The 19,335-nt window shown below is 43.1% G+C and overlaps 1 protein-coding gene across 1 annotated transcript in view; it reads left to right on the forward strand.

Moving 5' to 3' along the window:
* Positions 1–19,335, forward strand: part of DYNC2H1 (dynein cytoplasmic 2 heavy chain 1) — a 552,714-nt gene that overhangs the window by 459,195 nt on the left and 74,184 nt on the right. The window contains exon 85 of the mRNA XM_069759211.1: positions 14,564–14,653. Coding sequence (XP_069615312.1) covers positions 14,564–14,653 — 90 coding nt within the window. The remainder of the gene's footprint in view (positions 1–14,563; positions 14,654–19,335) is intronic.

The following is a 19,335-nucleotide window of genomic DNA, read 5'->3' on the forward strand; positions in this document are numbered from 1 at the left end:
CAATGCTCCTCTGGGAAATTTTGTATGCAAATTGCCTCTTCAGAGAGAAAGAGGACTTGAACTCTATAGTGCCACCTGTTGGAAGTAGCAATCCTACAAGTCACAATCAACCCTTTAACGAGTCTTGCAATATGATTTAGGATAAAAGCCAAATCAGAATCTCAATTTGAGGCCAGTATATGGAATGTAATTTTGGGCTCCACATTTAAAAAATTCAGAAATTAGAGTCAGTTCAAAGGCGGGCAACTAGATTATTACAAGGAATAGATGGCCTCTCATATGATGAGAGGTTGAAAAAGTAGGGCTTGTTTAGCTTAGAAAAAAGTCGCCTCAGAGGAGATCTCATTTACATGTATAACTATATGTGTGGTCAGTACAAAGGATTGGCCCATGACTTATTCCTTCCAACGATCATACTAAGGACCTGGGGGCACTCATTACAGGTGGAAGAAGGGCGATAGCTAAATAAGAAAGGGTTCTTTATAGTTAGACCTGTCAGAATGTGGAATGCCCTGCCACAGGAGGTAGTAATGACAGACACAATAACAGCTTTTAAAAAAGGGTTGGGTGATTTCCTCAATACACATAACATTGTGGGTTATAGTTAATTTAGTGACAAAAAAGAATTGGTGTAGAAAGGTTGACAGATTCCCTTTAACATTAATGCAAGAAACACCACTCTCTCTCATGCAGGTGACTCGCACAGGTGGTAAGTGCCGCTATATTCACTGGAGTCACCGCTCTGCTTTCCCCAGTCTTGGACTGTCTCACTGAACTGCCTCTTGCAGCAATTCTAACACTGCTATTGATGAGTATCCACCTGGCTAAAGGGTGGCACAGCCACTTTCTGCAGGCATTTAACCCTACTGTGTCTTGCAGAGGTTAACTTCCCTGGCTTATCCCCAAGCAACAGGGGTTTTATTAAGCAATTTCTCACACCAATCTCGCTGATCTAAGGTTCTAGTTCAGTTCCTATCTAGTATCTTGTAAGGTGCTTTCTTGTATTGTCTCTCCTGTTTTCTCACCCAGCTAGCCTACTTGTTTATTCTGATTTCTCCGCTCCTGACCTCAGCTTCCGTTATTGAACCTATACTGCCATTCCAGACCTTGGTTTGTTTAACCACGTCTTTGCCTAGATCCACCTGTACCTTGTACCTGTGTCTTTGACCCTCCGGTCAGCTGCTGCAGACCTGGTGACTGCCCTGGAATGGTACCTGGTGACTACCTGTGGCCAAGCTGATCCTCACCATCTAACAAATGGGCAATGCTCGTATGTGTTGCAGCTGTCTTCCGCCATAAAACATGCAGCTGCAGGGTCTTGAAAATATTATACGAGCACGCCCAAGATACTCTGATAACACCCGAGCTTTCTTGGATAACACGCCCATCACTCCTAACAAACTTTCCTTCCTCGACATCACCGAAAGCTGGATCAACCCCTTTGACACAGCCTCTCTAGCTGCACTTTCGTATGGTGGATTCCATCTTTTTCACCCCCTAGCCCCAGTAACAAGCACGTTGGAGGAGTTGGTCTCCTCCTGTCAGATAACTGCTCCTTCAGCCCGGTTCCACTGCCACTCTCCATTACGTTACTCTTCCTTGTTTTTAGGTACGCTCTGCCCACATCTACTCCCTCTCCAACCGACTGTCATTTAGCGCCCCCCCCCCCCCCCCAGGGCCAGCCACCACTTTGTTTCATCAATTCACCACCTGACTATTTCATTTCCTTTCCGCTGACATTCTCACTATCATCATGGGTGACGTAAACGTCCCCATTTACTCTTCCCACTCAACAGTCTCCAAGCTTGCACACCCTCACAGAAATATCATACACCTGAATTTACACCCACTTAGACATAGATTTCTTACACGATGCAGATGCTGCTGTTTTATACAGCAGCTGCAGCCCGTGAATCTGTTTCACCCCTTACACATACCAAAGCTTGTAGAATCAACCGGCAACCCTGGCATACCAGCCTGACTAAAGATCCTAGGCGGGCTTCCAGGGTCGCTGAGCGGAGATGGAAAAGATCCCACTCCAATGAGAGCACTTCATTGCATACAAACAGTCCCTCACTAACTTCAAATCCACACTCACTGTTGCAAAACAAACCTAGTTCTCATCTCTCATATCCTCTCTGTCTCACAACCCTAAACAACTATTCAACACTTTTAATTCTCTCCTCCATCCCCCAGCAACTCCTCCCTCTCCTCACATCTCAGCTGAAGACCTTGCCTCATTCTTTAAGCAGAAGATTTACACCATCAGAAAAAGCTTTGACCTACAGTGCCCACAGCCCCTCCTCATAACTACTCAGCCCTCTTCCTCCAGAACCAGCTTCTCTGCCATTACAGAAGATAAACGTTCCTCTCTATTCTCCAGATCACATCTCAACTGTACACTTGACCCAATCCTGTCCCACCTCATCCCATACTTCACCACTGCAACAAAAAAAAAGAGATTATCTTCCAGCGATGACGGAATCAAGTATAAAGTTAAAAAATCACATTTATTTATCCAATATTAAAAATTAACACACAGGCCACCAAAAGATCTCCATGGCAAACAACCAACGCGTTTCAGCTGAAATTGATTTTTAGCTCTAATTGCATGAATTTAAGTAAGTAAAAAAAGTCCCCAAAAGGTGGACAACCCCATTATGAAGATTGGAAACTGGTGATTTGTAGTGATGAGAAAAAAGTCTATAGACTAGACTCTGATTGGTGCAAATGGGTCTGGAAGAAACGAGGGAAAAAGGAGCTAACAGATCGAGAAATTGAAAAAAAAAACATCAAGTTCGGTGGAGGAAGCCTGATGATATGGGGTTGTTTCACAGCCAAAGGCGTTGGATACTTGACCAGAATCAATGGTCAATGCTGAGCCATATGTGAATATTCTACAAGATGAGTTACTTTGTACACTTGAGTACTATGAGTATGAAAAGGAAGACATGGTATTCCAGCAGGACAATGACCTGAAGCATACGACAAGATTGGCGAAAAAAAATGGTTCAATGACAATGAAGTAGAGGTGCTGGATTGGCCCGCACAATCCCCAGACCTGCACACAATCGAATACTTGTGGGTAGAGTTGAAGAAAAAGCTATATACATATCCAAATGCTTCGACCTGTATGCACCACCATTGGGAATGTGTAGAAGAGACCTGGAATCAGATTTCGATCAAGACCGGTTTGAATCTGCCTGAATCCTTCTGGGCATGCTCTTCATCAGTGTTGAAAACCAAAGGTGGATAGACAAAATACCAACAAAATAATTAAAAAAAATAGAATTTTAGGAGCAAAACAGTAACAATGCGGTGACATGACAAGACTCTGCATAACTAAGTATATGCTAAATAATTGCAAGGCAAATTTATGTATGAGATAGCCAATATGATTGTCTATAAAATGTTGGTAGATTCACATTGGTAGCAGTAGTGGATAGTGAGATATGGAGCCTGAAAGTCAAAAGTTCAAAACACACTCCATTATTAATATACAGTGGGGGGAATAACTATTTGATCCCTTGCTGATTGTGTAAGTTTACCCACTGATAAAGATATGATCAGTCTATAATTTTAATTGTAGCTTAAGAGTAACATTGAGAGATAGAATATCAAAAATAAAATCCAGAAAATCACATTGTATAAATTATATCAATTTATTTGAATTGTGCAGTGAGAAATAAGTATTTGATCCCCCACAGACCAGTTAGATGCTCCTAATCAACTCGTTACCTGCTTTAAAGACAACTGTCTTACATACGAGTAGTCACCTTTATCAAAGACTCCTGTCCACGTACTCAATCAGACTCTAACCTCTACAACATGGGCAAGACCAAAGAGCTTTATAAAGATGTCAGGTACAAGATCATAGACACAAAGCTGGAATGGGCTACAAAACCATAAGTAAGATGCTAGTTGAGAAGAAGACGACCGTTGGTGCAGTAGTAAGAAAATGGGAAAAAATACAAAATGACTGTCAATCGACATTGATCTGGGGCACCATTCAAAATCTCACTTTGTGGGGTATCCTTGATCATGAGAAAGGTGAGCGATCAGCCTTAAAACTACATGAGGGAACTTGTTAATGATCTCAAGGCAGCTGGGACCACAGTCACCAAGAAAACCATTGGTAACACATTACGCCGTAAAGATTTAAAATCCTGCAGTGCCCACAAGGTCCCCCTGCTCAAGAACGCACTTCTGCAGGCCCTTCTGAAGTTTGCCAGGGAACACCTAGATGATTCTGTGAGTGATTGGGAGAAGGTGCTGTGGTCAGATGAGACGAACATTGAAGTCTTTGGCATTAACTCAACTCGCCTTATTTGGAGGAAGAGAAATGCCTATGACCCAACGAACACCGTCCCCACTGTCAAGCATGGAGGTGGAAACATTATGTTTTGGGGGTGTTTCTCTGCTAAGGGCACAGGACTTCTTCACCGCATCAACGGGAGAATGGATGGAGCCATGTACCGTAAAATCCTGAGCGACAACCTCCTTCTCTCCACCAGGACATTAAAATGGGTCGTAACTGGGTCTTCCAGCAAGACAATAACCCAAAACATACAGCCAAGGCAGCAAAGGAATGGCTCAAAAAGAAGCACATTAATTTCATGGAGTGGCCTAGCCAGTCTTCAGACCTTAATCCCATAGAAAACTTATGGAGGGAGTTGAAGCTCCGAGTTGTCAAGCGTCAGCCTCAAAATATTAATGATTTAGAGATGATCTGCACAGAGGAGTGGACCAAAATTCCTCCTGGCATGGGCGCAAACCTCATCATCAACTACAAAAAACATCTGACTGCTGTGCTTGCCAACAAGGGTTTTGCCACCAAGTATTAAATTTATTTGCATTTTGCAGTGAGAAATAAGTACTTTATCCCTTGGCAAACAAGACTTATATAATTTATACAATGTGATTTTTCTGGACTTTATTTTTGATATCCTATCCCTCAATGTTAAAATTAACCTACCTTTAAAATTATAGACTGTTCATGACTTTGTCAGTGGGTAAACTTACAAAATCAGCAAGGGATCAAATACTTATTTCCCCCACTGTATACCGTATTTTGCGGTTTATAAGACGTAACAGATTATAAGACGCACCCCAAATTTTGGGGAGAAAAATAAGAGAAAAATCTTTTTTAATAAAATAGTGGTGCTTCTTATAATCTGTGCGTCTTATTGCTTACTGGGGGTGGCGGCTGCGGTTGAGGGGGTTCCAGGGTCTTTGCTGGTGGAGGCAGGAGTGGGTTGATGATGAGGACCCCTGGCTGGAAGGAAGGGGTGTTCGAAAGTGCGATGCTGCGGGAGTTCGTGGTGAGGGTGCTTTGCCGACATTTTGTGAAAGCCCAGAGTCCCCCACTTCCATGGTTTACTTTGCAGTGGACTCCAAGAAAATGTGCAGATGTAGATGTCAGCGCCAAGATCTCGTCTATATATATATATATATATATATATATATATATATATATATATATATATATATATATATATATATATATATTGTCACGATATGGTATGAAATATCATAAGTAGTTCTCTTGCTCAAGGCTGTGGGCTAACAAGCCCCCCTTCCCTTTCATTCAGCCAAGAGCTGCTTTGCCCCTGCACTGGGGGAAGTTTTATGGCCGAGAGGAATTTACGGCCAGGGTAGAATCTCGCTCCAGCTAGAACAGGAAAATGGCTCCAAAAATTCATGAAAGATTCTTTGTTTAGTTTTTGTTAGATATTAGGCAAACGATTTAAGCTAGAAATACGAAAATATATATTCTTAGTCTCACTCCGTGTATTTACACATCCCATGAATCTCGGGCTTCTAACTCCATCTGGTAAAGAAGTAGGGTTTTCTCTGTAAATATGTATCCCAGATAGGACATATTTGATCTCATTAGAATGCTCACGTTAATCTGAGATGAATGATGAGCTTTTTAGGACGGTGACATGTTTTGTAGTGAAGTTATAGAAATCAGAGAGAATAGTTTAAAGTTTAGGCAGAATGTAGAGAGAGGAGGGTCTGGATAAGCCAGCCTTTCTGTGATGTCACAGCCTTAATGTTTTAAGTGTCTGGCAGGCTCTGAGGAGTCGCTTGCTGCTGGATTTCTTGTCCTGTCCTGGAAGAGCCCTGCTCCCGTCCCAATGAGCTGGGACGTATGGAAAAACTCCACTAGCCTGGTTGCTTGTCATGCTTTAAACATGTAAGTGTTGCTTTTCTCATTTATTCCCTTTATGTTATAATTACCCATGTACATATTTGCAATTGTCTCATTTATAACCTCTTTATAAACTATTTTTGATAAAGCATTGCCTAATTATTTTTAATGGGATATACTATTATATATTAGTTCGTTCTCCTGCTCTAAACTGTACCCTAAGTCTCTTGAAGGGAAAATACGCTACTGTTACTGTTGTGTTGGGTTAGCTTCGGACCCGTTTAATCGAAGCTGGTGGCAGCGAAAGTGTGCTGACGGTTGGATTATGCTGAAGCAACTGCGGGTTTGATAATTATTGTTCCTGCCTGTGTGGGAGTAGTTATCGCGTCGCTGCAGCGTGCCCAATAGCCAGTACATAGCAGGCAGCCTTTCTGGCGACTAATTACCCAGGGTGCAGTACCTAATCTGACCTGAGAGTAAGGGGGCGCCAGAGAGCTGCAAGTGTTAAGTGGAACTGTAAGCGGGATATACATAAATCCCTGCAGTTCGTGGTATATAGAAAAGCAGTGGGATACCTAGAATAAGCCCCTGCTGTAAACTAAGAGGTCAATAGCCTTGTGTGTGGTTTTTCATCACATTGTTAGCAGTGGAGGGATAACTAAGATAAGCCCCCCTGCACATGTGATAGCCGTCTGTTGGCCTAAAGTCACCCTGATCCGTGACGTAGGGGTGACGGTCACGGTGTGAATCCTGACCCAGTGGTGACAGCGGTCAGGGGAATCGTGACAATTGGTGGGGCACCGGGTAGGCGAAGGCACCATGGAGCCAGAGCATGGCAATGGTGATGGGTTGGCCCACCAGGGTGAACCTGCTGAGGTGCGCATGGAGGAGAACCATCAGGTCCTGCCTCCTTAGCGCACACCAAAAGGGGGAGGTGTCACGATATGGTATGAAATATCATAAGTAGTTCTCTTGCTCAAGGCTGTGGGCTAACAAGCCCCCCTTCCCTTTCATTCAGCCAAGAGCTGCTTTGCCCCTGCACTGGGGGAAGTTTTATGGCCGAGAGGAATTTACGGCCAGGGTAGAATCTCGCTCCAGCTAGAACAGGAAAATGGCTCCAAAAATTCATGAAAGATTCTTTGTTTAGTTTTTGTTAGATATTAGGCAAACGATTTAAGCTAGAAATACGAAAATATATATTCTTAGTCTCACTCCGTGTATTTACACATCCCATGAATCTCGGGCTTCTAACTCCATCTGGTAAAGAAGTAGGGTTTTCTCTGTAAATATGTATCCCAGATAGGACATATTTGATCTCATTAGAATGCTCACGTTAATCTGAGATGAATGATGAGCTTTTTAGGACGCTGACATGTTTTGTAGTGAAGTTATAGAAATCAGAGAGAATAGTTTAAAGTTTAGGCAGAATGTAGAGAGAGGAGGGTCTGGATAAGCCAGCCTTTCTGTGATGTCACAGCCTTAATGTTTTAAGTGTCTGGCAGGCTCTGAGGAGTCGCTTGCTGCTGGATTTCTTGTCCTGTCCTGGAAGAGCCCTGCTCCCGTCCCAATGAGCTGGGACGTATGGAAAAACTCCACTAGCCTGGTTGCTTGTCATGCTTTAAACATGTAAGTGTTGCTTTTCTCATTTATTCCCTTTATGTTATAATTACCCATGTACATATTTGCAATTGTCTCATTTATAACCTCTTTATAAACTATTTTTGATAAAGCATTGCCTAATTATTTTTAATGGGATATACTATTATATATTAGTTCGTTCTCCTGCTCTAAACTGTACCCTAAGTCTCTTGAAGGGAAAATACGCTACTGTTACTGTTGTGTTGGGTTAGCTTCGGACCCGTTTAATCGAAGCTGGTGGCAGCGAAAGTGTGCTGACGGTTGGATTATGCTGAAGCAACTGCGGGTTTGATAATTATTGTTCCTGCCTGTGTGGGAGTAGTTATCGCGTCGCTGCAGCGTGCCCAATAGCCAGTACATAGCAGGCAGCCTTTCTGGCGACTAATTACCCAGGGTGCAGTACCTAATCTGACCTGAGAGTAAGGGGGCGCCAGAGAGCTGCAAGTGTTAAGTGGAACTGTAAGCGGGATATACATAAATCCCTGCAGTTCGTGGTATATAGAAAAGCAGTGGGATACCTAGAATAAGCCCCTGCTGTAAACTAAGAGGTCAATAGCCTTGTGTGTGGTTTTTCATCACATTGTTAGCAGTGGAGGGATAACTAAGATAAGCCCCCCTGCACATGTGATAGCCGTCTGTTGGCCTAAAGTCACCCTGATCCGTGACGTAGGGGTGACGGTCACGGTGTGAATCCTGACCCAGTGGTGACAGCGGTCAGGGGAATCGTGACATTTATATATATATATATATATATATAGTGCAGGGCTGATATACCGTGGACACGGCCCGTGTTTGATCATATTCAGTGAGCTTCGGTCAATGCTCCATTTGTTGATGGATCTGCTGGTGCATTTGGATGGTTCCCTCCACTCCCTGTTGGGTGGTGTCGGCTGTTTTCTCCTAATTCCAATCTTCTTGATAATGATCTCTTCTTTTTTTTCTGAGAACTGTAGAGTTGCGTTGACAGCTGCCAGACTCTACATCTCTGTTTGCTTTGTAATTCATCAAACATCAGAGAAGGAGTTGAGAAGTGTGACATTGTGACCCTGACAGGTTGTCACAGCTCACTGCAGATGTAGAGCGGAGGGAAGGATTGGTAGAGGAGCCCACCCGGGAGAGAAAGACCTGCTGCGTGTCAGTGGCAACTCCGGTGCCATCGGTGATGTCCTGCACTGGCCACAATAAGGGAAATGTGACAGATGGGTGATGGATTTCTCTCTGCAGCTTAATAAGGAATATAATATGAAGGTTTAGGTATAAATAAGTACACCCTTTTTAGACTCGATGGGCTAACGCATCAGGAAAAAATAATAGGAAAAAATTGAGGTCCTTCAAAAGTCTTAAAATTTGGTAAATACAACCTCAGATGAACAGCAGCATATGACAAATGACACTGAATTATTTATTTGACGTGTCTGGAGAATCCGCAATCCTGAGGTTCCCAAATCATTGGTCTCTGGCATAATTCTGGGGGAATTTACGCCCTTCTCAGCTTTGCATAAGTTCATGGAGGTTTGTGGTCATCCATTTATACACAGCTGTTGTAATCCGGTTGTCCACCATTGGGGACATTTTTTAAATTCTTTAAATTCATGCAATTAGGGCAAAAAATTAATACATTTTGTAACTGGATTTCATTAAACATTCTGCACCGTTTTCCTTCTATAGTACAGCAATATTGCGCTGTAGAAGACAAACGGTGCAAATGATTAATGAAACCCAATTACAAAAATGATTTCTAGCCTCAATTGTATGCATTTAAGTAGGAAAAACATTGCCCCTCAAAGGTGGTCAATCCTTTTAAGCTCCCGCCACAGCATTTCTTTTTTTTTTTCTTAAGTTCTGGACGTTGACTTGGTCATTACTTCTCGTTGATTCTTTTTCTTTTTCAGCCATTCTGATGTAGATTTGTTGGTGTGCTAGGGTTTATTGTCCTGTTACATGACCTAGTTTTGGCTTCAACTTTTATATAAATGGACAAATTTGACTCTAGAATACTTTTGTATACAGAGCATTTCAATGACGGCAGCTTGCCCAGGTCCTGTACCTGCAAAACAAACCCAAATTATCAGCCCTCCACCAGCATAGTTTATAGTTGGGATGAGGTACTTTTGCTGATTTGTTATGTTTGTTTTTTTTGCTAACTTTAAGCTGAGTATTATGATCAAACAGCTCCACTTTGGTTTCATCAATCCAGAGGCCATTGTTATGGAGATTTTGTTGCTCGGTCAAATGCAAGTTTGCAAACTTTTTCTCCATGTTCTTTATAGAAAGAAGAGGCTATGTCCCGGCAACCCTTACAAACATGCCATAATTGTTCAGTCTGTTTCTAATTGTATGGTCATAATGTTGAACATTTAACATTCTGTGGCCTTTGTAGACTGAGCTTGAGCTCTTGGGTGTTCCACAATTCCTCCAAGCATTGCACAATCTCAACTCAGTGTGAATTGGCTTGGACTTCTGCTCTGGGCAAGTTTGTCAAGTGTATTTAATGTTTTCCACTTGTAATTAATTTTTCTTACTAGATTGATGGACACCATATTGTTCGGAAATTGTCCTATAATGCTTCCCGGATTGATGGGCAGCAACAATTGCTTTTCTAAGATCATTGCTGATGTCTGTCCTCATTGGCATTGAGTTAACACTTGCCTGAATGCTCCAGACAAGAAAATTGTAAAAACTTCTGCTTTTATATAGGCCGCCCTTGTTGATGAACAATCAGTCAATGGCATTTCATTGGCAGCTCCTGGCTTCTACTTATTCTCTAAATTCCTTCTGAAGCAGTGACTATGTACTCCATTTTTCACACCTTGTTTTTGCATTTTGGCCTTGTTTCGTTTGAATACAATGACATGGTATAATTTCTCATGTTTTGTTGTTCATCTACAAGACCTTCTGAGGACCAGACATGTTTTATGTCCTGGTATGTAAAGCCATGGATTTCAAAGTAAAATAAAATAAACTATGAGCTCTAACCTTTGTCACTCCAGCTCATCACTTGTAACCCCTGATAGCATTTTTTGCCCTTTTCCATCCTCTTTTTGTCCCATTGCTCCCTCTACCAACATCTTTTTTTCTACCATCTTTCTTCTCACTAGCTTTTCATCATCTGACCATCCAAAATTTTCACCCTCCCCTTTTTCCCTTTCTTTTACGTACACTTTCCCCTCTCTTTATCTCTTTTCTTCCTCTGTCTATTCCCCTAACTCCCTTTTTCTTCTCTTTCTCAATTACTTTCTCTCCCTCTGTGTCGCCTTTTGTGGATCTACAGTACGTTCAGCTTAATCTTGCGCAGTGTACATATATATTCTGACACTTGATTATTTTTCTTCCAGTCTGTTAATGGGCACCGTGACAAGGTTGTACTGTGTCGGTGGAAAGAGCATAGGAATAATAGAGCGATATACCTAAAGCTCTGTGCGCCTGTATGAGTAGCACAGATTGTCCCAGGTTATGGACACTGGACACCTCTACGTCAGTAGGGACTGATGGTTATGTTCTTGCTACATGCAAAATTAAGCAATTATCTAATTAGTATTTCTTAAAAATTCCCTACAATTTTGCTGCTGTAGACTCTGTGATAGTCTTTTGTGTAGCTGGCTATGCTAATGCTTTTGACATAGATCTAATTGATCTTTGCTCCTGAATGTGTCATCTCTTTCTGCGTTCCTCATTCCTTTTTTGCGGAAGAAAGGATTGTGAAGAGATTGTGCAATATGAATCAAAGTGTGGGAGGAGGAAAGCATCCAAGTCTTCAGGGAGGGCAGATCACACAGGTTGCAGATAGAGAGGAAAGCATAGCAGTCTCAGGGGAGGTGGTGACTCACATAGGCTGTGCATCGGAGAGAGTGTAGAACACAAGGCAGACAATGCAGAGGGAGCAGAAATCACACACTCTTCAGACTGTCTCTGTCAGAGCAACAGAGAAGATATCCTGGATAGCCTGACTCTGTAGAAGTAGAAATCAGCAGAGTGATGAAGTTGTGGCGATACAGACGCAAAGGGCCCAGTGTGGAGGATCTGAACTGTAGTGCCTGATATCAAATCACAAGAAAGAGAACAGTTATCAAACAAACACAATTTCTTAAAGGGGTTGTCCGACCTAAGGCTACAAGGGGAGGGGTGCACTCCTGAAGAACGGCTTTGAGAACAACCCTTTAATGTATCATGGGATGCCTTCATTTTGAGTGGAGTTTCTAGATTCACTTATTACTATCTGGAGAGGTTTCTGTGTAATGTATTGCGCTGTTCACGCATTTATCATATCTTATTGCAACTCTTTCTGCATCTTATCTAAATGCAAAACATAGTTCATAGCCCCATTACTGGCGTACAAGAGCCGTACAGATCTTATTTTTCTATATACATTTGCCTCTTTTTGTAATAAATATAAATGTTTGCGAACGAGAGGCTCCTGAGCTGGGATGATATAATATGCCGTCTTCTGTTGCCAGCCTAGTAAAAGAGCAAGAATAAGGCAGTAAATATCACAATGACTTTTATTGGGCCAATATATCGTAATGTTCGCAAACCCTTCAATCTCACACAGTTGTGCCAAGTGCAAAATGATTTTCAGGACGTTTTGCTATTGGCGAGATGATGGGAAGAGAGGAGGCAAGTTCTGTTCATTCATGAAAATCATTTAAAGGAGCCCTCCACCTCCCATCAGTTTTTATCCTCTTCATATATCGCAGTCATCATATTATATAGCACTGTGTACTTACAATTTCTCATTTTGCCTTTCTATCCAGTTAATTTTTCTCTTTTCCAATAGGTCTATTAAATGCTATGTTACATCACATGATTAAAAACTGACTAGCTGAATCCTTCTAAGCTGTATGTAGAAGCAGGAGCTCCTGCAGCTTCAAATACCGGTTTGCTGCTTTGTAATAGTTATTTTAGCAGCTGCTCTCTTACCAATTAATTTGTCTGGCAGAAACCTTCCTCATTATGTCTTTATCTGCACAAAAATTAGGAATTTGGTGGCACATGACGGTGAAGAATGAATGCGGTTTATTTTGTCAACGCGTTTCAAGGTTTTCAAACCAGTGATCATTGTGATTTGGTCCTGATGAAGAGGTCTGAAAACCTTGAAATGCTTTGGAAATAAACCACATTCATGCTTCACCTTCGTGTGCCACTATATTCCTCCTTTCGTGCAGATAAAGCCATAATGAGGAAGGTTTATGCCAGAAAAATTCATTGGATTAAGACAGTAGCTGCTAAAATAATCTTTGAGCATTGAATATCTTTGAACTTTGGGCAGTGCGGACTCTGAACCACCATATTCTTCATTTATTGCAACGTATACCTTGGTGGTCCTGCTGCTGCCTTTACATGCATCTATAGGAGCTGTGACTGTCACAACCCTATCTGGAAAGCGTACCTATAATCGGTTATCAGATAAGACAATATTTGCGCTTTTTGTCTCTCCAGTTTTCCCATTTGATTGATCTGCACAAACACGTATGTGTATCCTTCTTAAGTAGCTTTCATTTAATTGTGCTCATCTGGCAAACCAATTCTCACAGGTGTTTGAGATCGATTTCAATAATCCATAGACCCCGAGACACAAGATCATCCATGAGTTTATTTGACAAACAAAAAATTACATCTGTATGAGACTTAAATCAAATTTGCATAATAATTTGGAACACGTTGTACATAGATATCCCAGAAAGAAGGCAGCCATATTTACCAGCATCAGGCTACAACAGTAATGCACTGCAGGATGCCGCAGACCCCCATGGTAAAGGCGAGGGCAAAATACTGATGACCGACCACTCACACGACGACCATCAATGGTGTTTAGGGCGCCAGTCACACAGATACATGTAGTGCACAGTGTCTGGCTTACAGCTTTTCCATCACACTCATACTATTAATCCAGCTGGGTTGCCCAGCACTATAGACACCCCAATTTCCCCCACTAAATCTACAGGGCCTGGGCTGCACCTTGCAAAGATGGAAAAACAAGTGCCAGAGGCATCGACTGATATTTTGGCCAAAATACGGATGCTCTCAACCCATGTCAAGGGTCCTCGTTGTCTTGCGAGTCCTTACACTAAAATTAAAAGCCATTCACAGACAAAGACAAAAATACAAATGATCACAGACAGAAAAAGCATCCGTCCTTACCAATCCCTATTCGCAACCAGAAGCCATCATGGTGCCATCAGATTCCCTCAGGGGTGCAGTCTCGTCCTCCGTTTGGGTCTATAAGCTATTAAAAGGGTTGTACCCTTAGGGCACATATTCCCTATTAATGAGTGCTGGCCTGATGGGAGCAATGTCTCCCACTCAGGAACCCTGTATAAGCCACACAGAGAACTTTGGTAAGTAGCTGTGGCTGACTCAAGCCACATGTCATGCTAGATTTCCATGATTTCAGAAGGTTTATCCAACCATCTATAGTGTATGCAGTTGGAAGATGTCAGTGGAAAGAAGGATTAGGCGGATGACTTTTAACATGTCCAATCCTTCTGTTTTCAGGAGAGATATGTTGCCATCAAAGGTGAATGGTTGCGGCTTATTATCCGAGTGTGCATGTATATGAAGGTTCAAGAGCAATAGCTGTATACAGTGTATGGCCAGCTCATCTGTACAGAAGGATGCACAGTCTTCTGTACCAGGGTCTTTCCTTTGAACAGCCCCTGAATTATTGACCTTTATGTAGATTTCATGGGAGAGACCATTAAATTAATATTCTACCCTCAAATTACGCCATTGCCTTTTAAGGGTCTACTGATGTCTTCGCATTAATTTTTACAGTGTCCTCTTGCCTGGCAAAGCAAATGGGAAGGCCCAGAAGACCCTCTCCAGTACCTCCGAGGACTCGTATCCAGGGCGGTGGCAATACAGGTAATAGAGGACATGAAGCTATACATTATACTCCATGCAATTAGCATGTTTCATGAAAAGGCACTGGACTCGTTCAGTTTAAAGGGAACCCAATCTCATTGAGCACAGTATGCAGTTACTGTAGTTTTTGGATTATAAGACGCACTTTTTCCCCCAAAACTTGGGAGGACAATGGGGGTGCGTTTTATAGTATGAATTTAGCTTACTGGGTAGCGGTGGTTGAATGGAGTCACAGGGGTCTCTGCCGCAGGAAGCCGGCGGCAAAAGAAGTGGGCGATACTGCAGGCCATGGGCTGGAAGGAGGGATGTCGGTGGTGAGGCAGGGGCGGAGTTCCTGCTCTGCACATTGATTTCCCAGGAAAATGGTCGCTGGACATGGCACATTAGCAGATTGGGGTCTCGACGCAGCTGACACCCCTTCCAGGCCACACTGCTGGAACACTGTCTCCTCCCACCCACGGCCCGTAACATCTCCCCACTTCTGCTGCTGCTGGCCTCCTGCAGCAGTGACCCTACCTTCTGTGACCCCTCTCCACTGCTCCCCTACCCCCCGGTAAGATACCATAAATTTGGACTATAAAACAAACCATCATTTTATTAACAGTCTTTCTTTTCCTATTTTCCTCCTCAAATTTTGTGGTGCGTCTTATCGTCTGAAGCATCTTCTAGGCCTCAAAATACAGTAGGGCCAGAAATATTTGGACAATGACGCAAATCTTGGCATTTTAGCTCTATACCAAAACATGCACGATACAGTTATATGATCAATACAAGCTTAAAGTGCAATCTCTCAGCTTTAATTTGAGGGTATTCAAATCCTAATTGTAGTAAGGGTTTAGGAATTACAGCTCTTTAATATGTAACTTCCTCCTTTTAAAGGGACCAAAAGTAATTGGACAATTATCTCAAAAACTCTTTAATGGGCATTCATGGGCTATTCAGTCATTAATCCATCATCAGTTAAGCAGGTAAATGGTCTGGGGCTGATTAGAGGTGTGGTATTTGCATTTGGAATCTGTTGCTGTGAACCCACAACATGCAAGATCATCATTAGGTAGAATTTTTCCTATAGTGAAGAAGAACCCCTTCACAACATCCACCCAAGTGAAGAGCACTCTACAGGAAGAAGTTGATTCAGTATCTAAGTCTAGCATAAGTAGAAGACTTCATGAAAGCAAATACACAGGGTTCACCACAAGGTGCAAATCATAATTCAGCCTTTAAAATAGAAAGGCCAGATTAGACTTTGCCAAAAAAAAAAATCGAAAGAAGCCAGCCCAGTTCTGGAAAAGTATTCTTTGGACAGATGAAACTAAGATCAACCTGTGCCAGGATGATGTGAAGAAGAAAGTATGTAGAAGGCTTGGAATGGCTCATGATCTAAAGCATAACACATCATCTGTAACACATGGTGGAGGCAGCGTGATGGTGCGGGCATGCATGGCTTTCAATAGAGCTGGGTAGTTGGTGTTTATTGATGATGTGACTGAAGACGGAAGCAGCTGGATGAATTCTGAAGTGTATCGGGCTCTACTTGCTGCTCAGATTCTACACCATGCGGCAAGGTTGATTGGACAGGGCTTCATGGTACAGGTGGACAATGACCCAAGACATACTGCGAAAGCAGCCTAGGAGGCAAAGAAGTGGAATGTTCTGCAATGGCCGGGTCAATCACCAGATCTCAACCCCATCGAGCAGCAATTGACATGGATAAGACAAAACTTAAGGCAGAAAGACCCACAAACAAGCAACAACTGAAGTCAGCTGCAATAAAGGCCGACAAGGCATCACAAAGGAGGAAACCCACTGCATGCTGACGTCCATGGCTTCCAGACTTCAGGTCGTCATTGCCTGCAAAGGATTCTCTACAAAGTATTAAAAATGAACATTTTTGTATGGTAAAGTTAATTTTTCCAATTACTTTTGAGCCCCTGAAATGAAGAGGCTGTGTAGAAAAATGGTTGCAATTCCTAGTCCTTTCACAGGATATTTTTGTTCACCCCCAGTAATTAAACCAGAAAGTCTCCTCTTCAATTGCATCTCAGTGGTTTCATTTTATATCCTATATATATTTAGTCTGAAATTATTTTGTATAACCTGTAATAATCTCTAATCAACCTGGAGTACATGGACATTTTACCTGTAGTCACCCATTGGGGGAGTTTACCAGTTTACTGGATCCTGTTTTACCACCTCTAGTGATCACTGCTGGCAGGTAAGAGAAAAATAAGTTCATCAGTGACATTCCCTTTAAGGTTTTGTGGATAAGAGGCATGGTACAATTATTAATTTGGCTCTGGGTTTCACTTTAACAATATATGCACTGGTATGAATTTACTACTACACGGTTTTGTTCATTTTTAAAGGGTTTTTAACACTTACACACATTCAAAATACGGAGTGAGTACTTGGGTTCTCCGCTCAACAGTTACATTTGCCTTTCGGCAGCCTTGGGAGTAAAACAATAAAAACAGCAGCATAGTCACCCCTGAATGCCGCATAGTTGGTCTCTGCCTAATCAGGAGCAGTGATGTCACTGACTGCTGTGACTACTGATTGGCTACCAGATCAGGAGGCTTAACCCAGCAACCAATCACTGGCTGCAGTGGTCGTAGTGGTTAGTGATGTCACCCTTGTGGCACAGCAGAGACCATCTGAGTAGAATGCAGAGGTGACTACGCCGTCTTTATTTGGCAGCTCACAGGGAAATGTAACTATTGAGCGGAGAATCCCTTTACATGATGATCCAGTATAGATACGTCCATTTTTATCCTTTTGTACAGCTTTTTCTTCTGTCGGGAGATGTCTATGCTATATGTGGTTGTGTGTGCCCCACATGTCGTGTTATGTTGCATTTGCGTCATGAGAAAGTAGATCACTAATGAAGAAAAGGTAATGCGGCCACATCTGATCCCAACGAGTGAGTGGTTATTAGGTTTATTGCAGAGGCGTAGCTAGAGCTTTTGCCGCCCGGGGCTGTTCCCGAGTTTGGCGCCCCCCCCCCCCCCCGGCTCAATACACACAAAGGTTACCAAAAATGGTTTTCCTGTTTTGTAGAACTTAAACTGGGCCTAATGGTGTCACCCCCACATGCCACACCTGTGACTTAATACCACAACACCATGACCAGGCCACATAGTGACCGAATAATACTACATACAAGGGACAAATACCACCGCACCATTTCCAGACCACATATTACCACCACATAGTGACTGAATACTACAATACTGATCAGTAATAAAAAAAAAAGCACAATACTATCACCATAAGTGCCAGTATTCACAGGAGATCTGTACTTAGTATGTAGTGTCTGTGTAGAGGTAATACAGAGATCACTGGTGACATTATACACAGGACCTCTATATAGTATACAGTGTATAGTGTCAGTGTATAGGTAACACTGACTCACCAGTGACGTCTCTAGGTGAAGTCCTTCATCTTTCATCCAGCACAGACCGCCATCATTCCTTCCAGCCAGGACTCGTTTCTGCAGGAAATAACACAGTTATCTCGAGCTCCGCTTGCAGAACACATTACTTAATTTTTCACAACTTCTACATTACACCACATGAAGAAAAAAAGGTGATATAGTGTCACTCTGCACAGTAACAGGACCGACCCCCATTTAAAACAGTATACTCAAAAAATAAAATAAATACATCACTGCAGTAATAATATCCCTTAATTATCCCCTATGGTAACACTATTCCCCACCCTGGCCCCGTTTATCTCATTCCTGGCTCCAGCCATATGTTCTCCCATCCTGCCCTCATGAGTATCCATTCTACCCCATATGATCTCCCCATCCTGCCCCACCAGCCTCCATCGTATCCGTCCTGCCCCATGATCCAATCCTGCCCCGTGTCTCCAATCATGCCCCGTATCTACATTCTGCCCATGCCTCAAGTCCTGCCCCCAGTGTGTCCAGCATATTACCCCCATGTTGTCCAGCAATCTGCCCCAGTGTGTCCAGCATATTACCCCCATGTTGTCCAGCAATCTGCCCCAGTGTGTCCAGCATATTACCCCCAGTGTGTCCAGCAATCTGCCCCAGTATGTCCAGCACTGCCCCCAGTGTGTCCAGCAATCTGCCCCAGTGTCCAGCCTTTCCCCAGTGTGTCCAGCAGTCTGCCCCAGTGTGTCCAGCATATTACCCCCAGTGTCCAGCATTGCCCCAGTGTGTCCAGCATATTACCCCCAGTGTGTCCAGCAATCTGCCCCAGTGTCCAGCATTGCCCCAGTGTGTCCAGAAGTCTGCCCCAGGGTCTCCAGCATTGCCTCAATGTGTCCAGAAATCTGCCCCAGGGTCTCCAGTATTGCCCCAGTGTGTCCAGCAATCTGCCCCATAGTCTCCTGTATTGCCCCAGTGTGTCCAGCAATCTGCCCCATGGTCTCCTGTATTGCCCCAGTGTGTCCAGCAATCTGCCACATGGTCTCCAGTATTGCCCCAGTGTGTCCAGCATTCTGCCACATGGTCTCCTGTATTGCCCCAGTGTGTCCAGCATTCTGCCACATGGTCTCCTGTATTGCCCCGGTGTGTCCAGCAATCTGCCCCATAGTCTCCTGTATTGCCCCGGTGTGTCCAGCAATCTGCCACATGGTCTCCAGTATTGCCCCAGTGTGTCCAGCATTCTGCCCCATGGTCTCCTGTATTGCCCCAGTGTGTCCAGCAATCTGCC

Source organism: Ranitomeya imitator, chromosome 3 (assembly GCF_032444005.1).
Source record: "Ranitomeya imitator isolate aRanImi1 chromosome 3, aRanImi1.pri, whole genome shotgun sequence".
NCBI classification, from domain to species: Eukaryota; Metazoa; Chordata; class Amphibia; order Anura; family Dendrobatidae; genus Ranitomeya; species Ranitomeya imitator.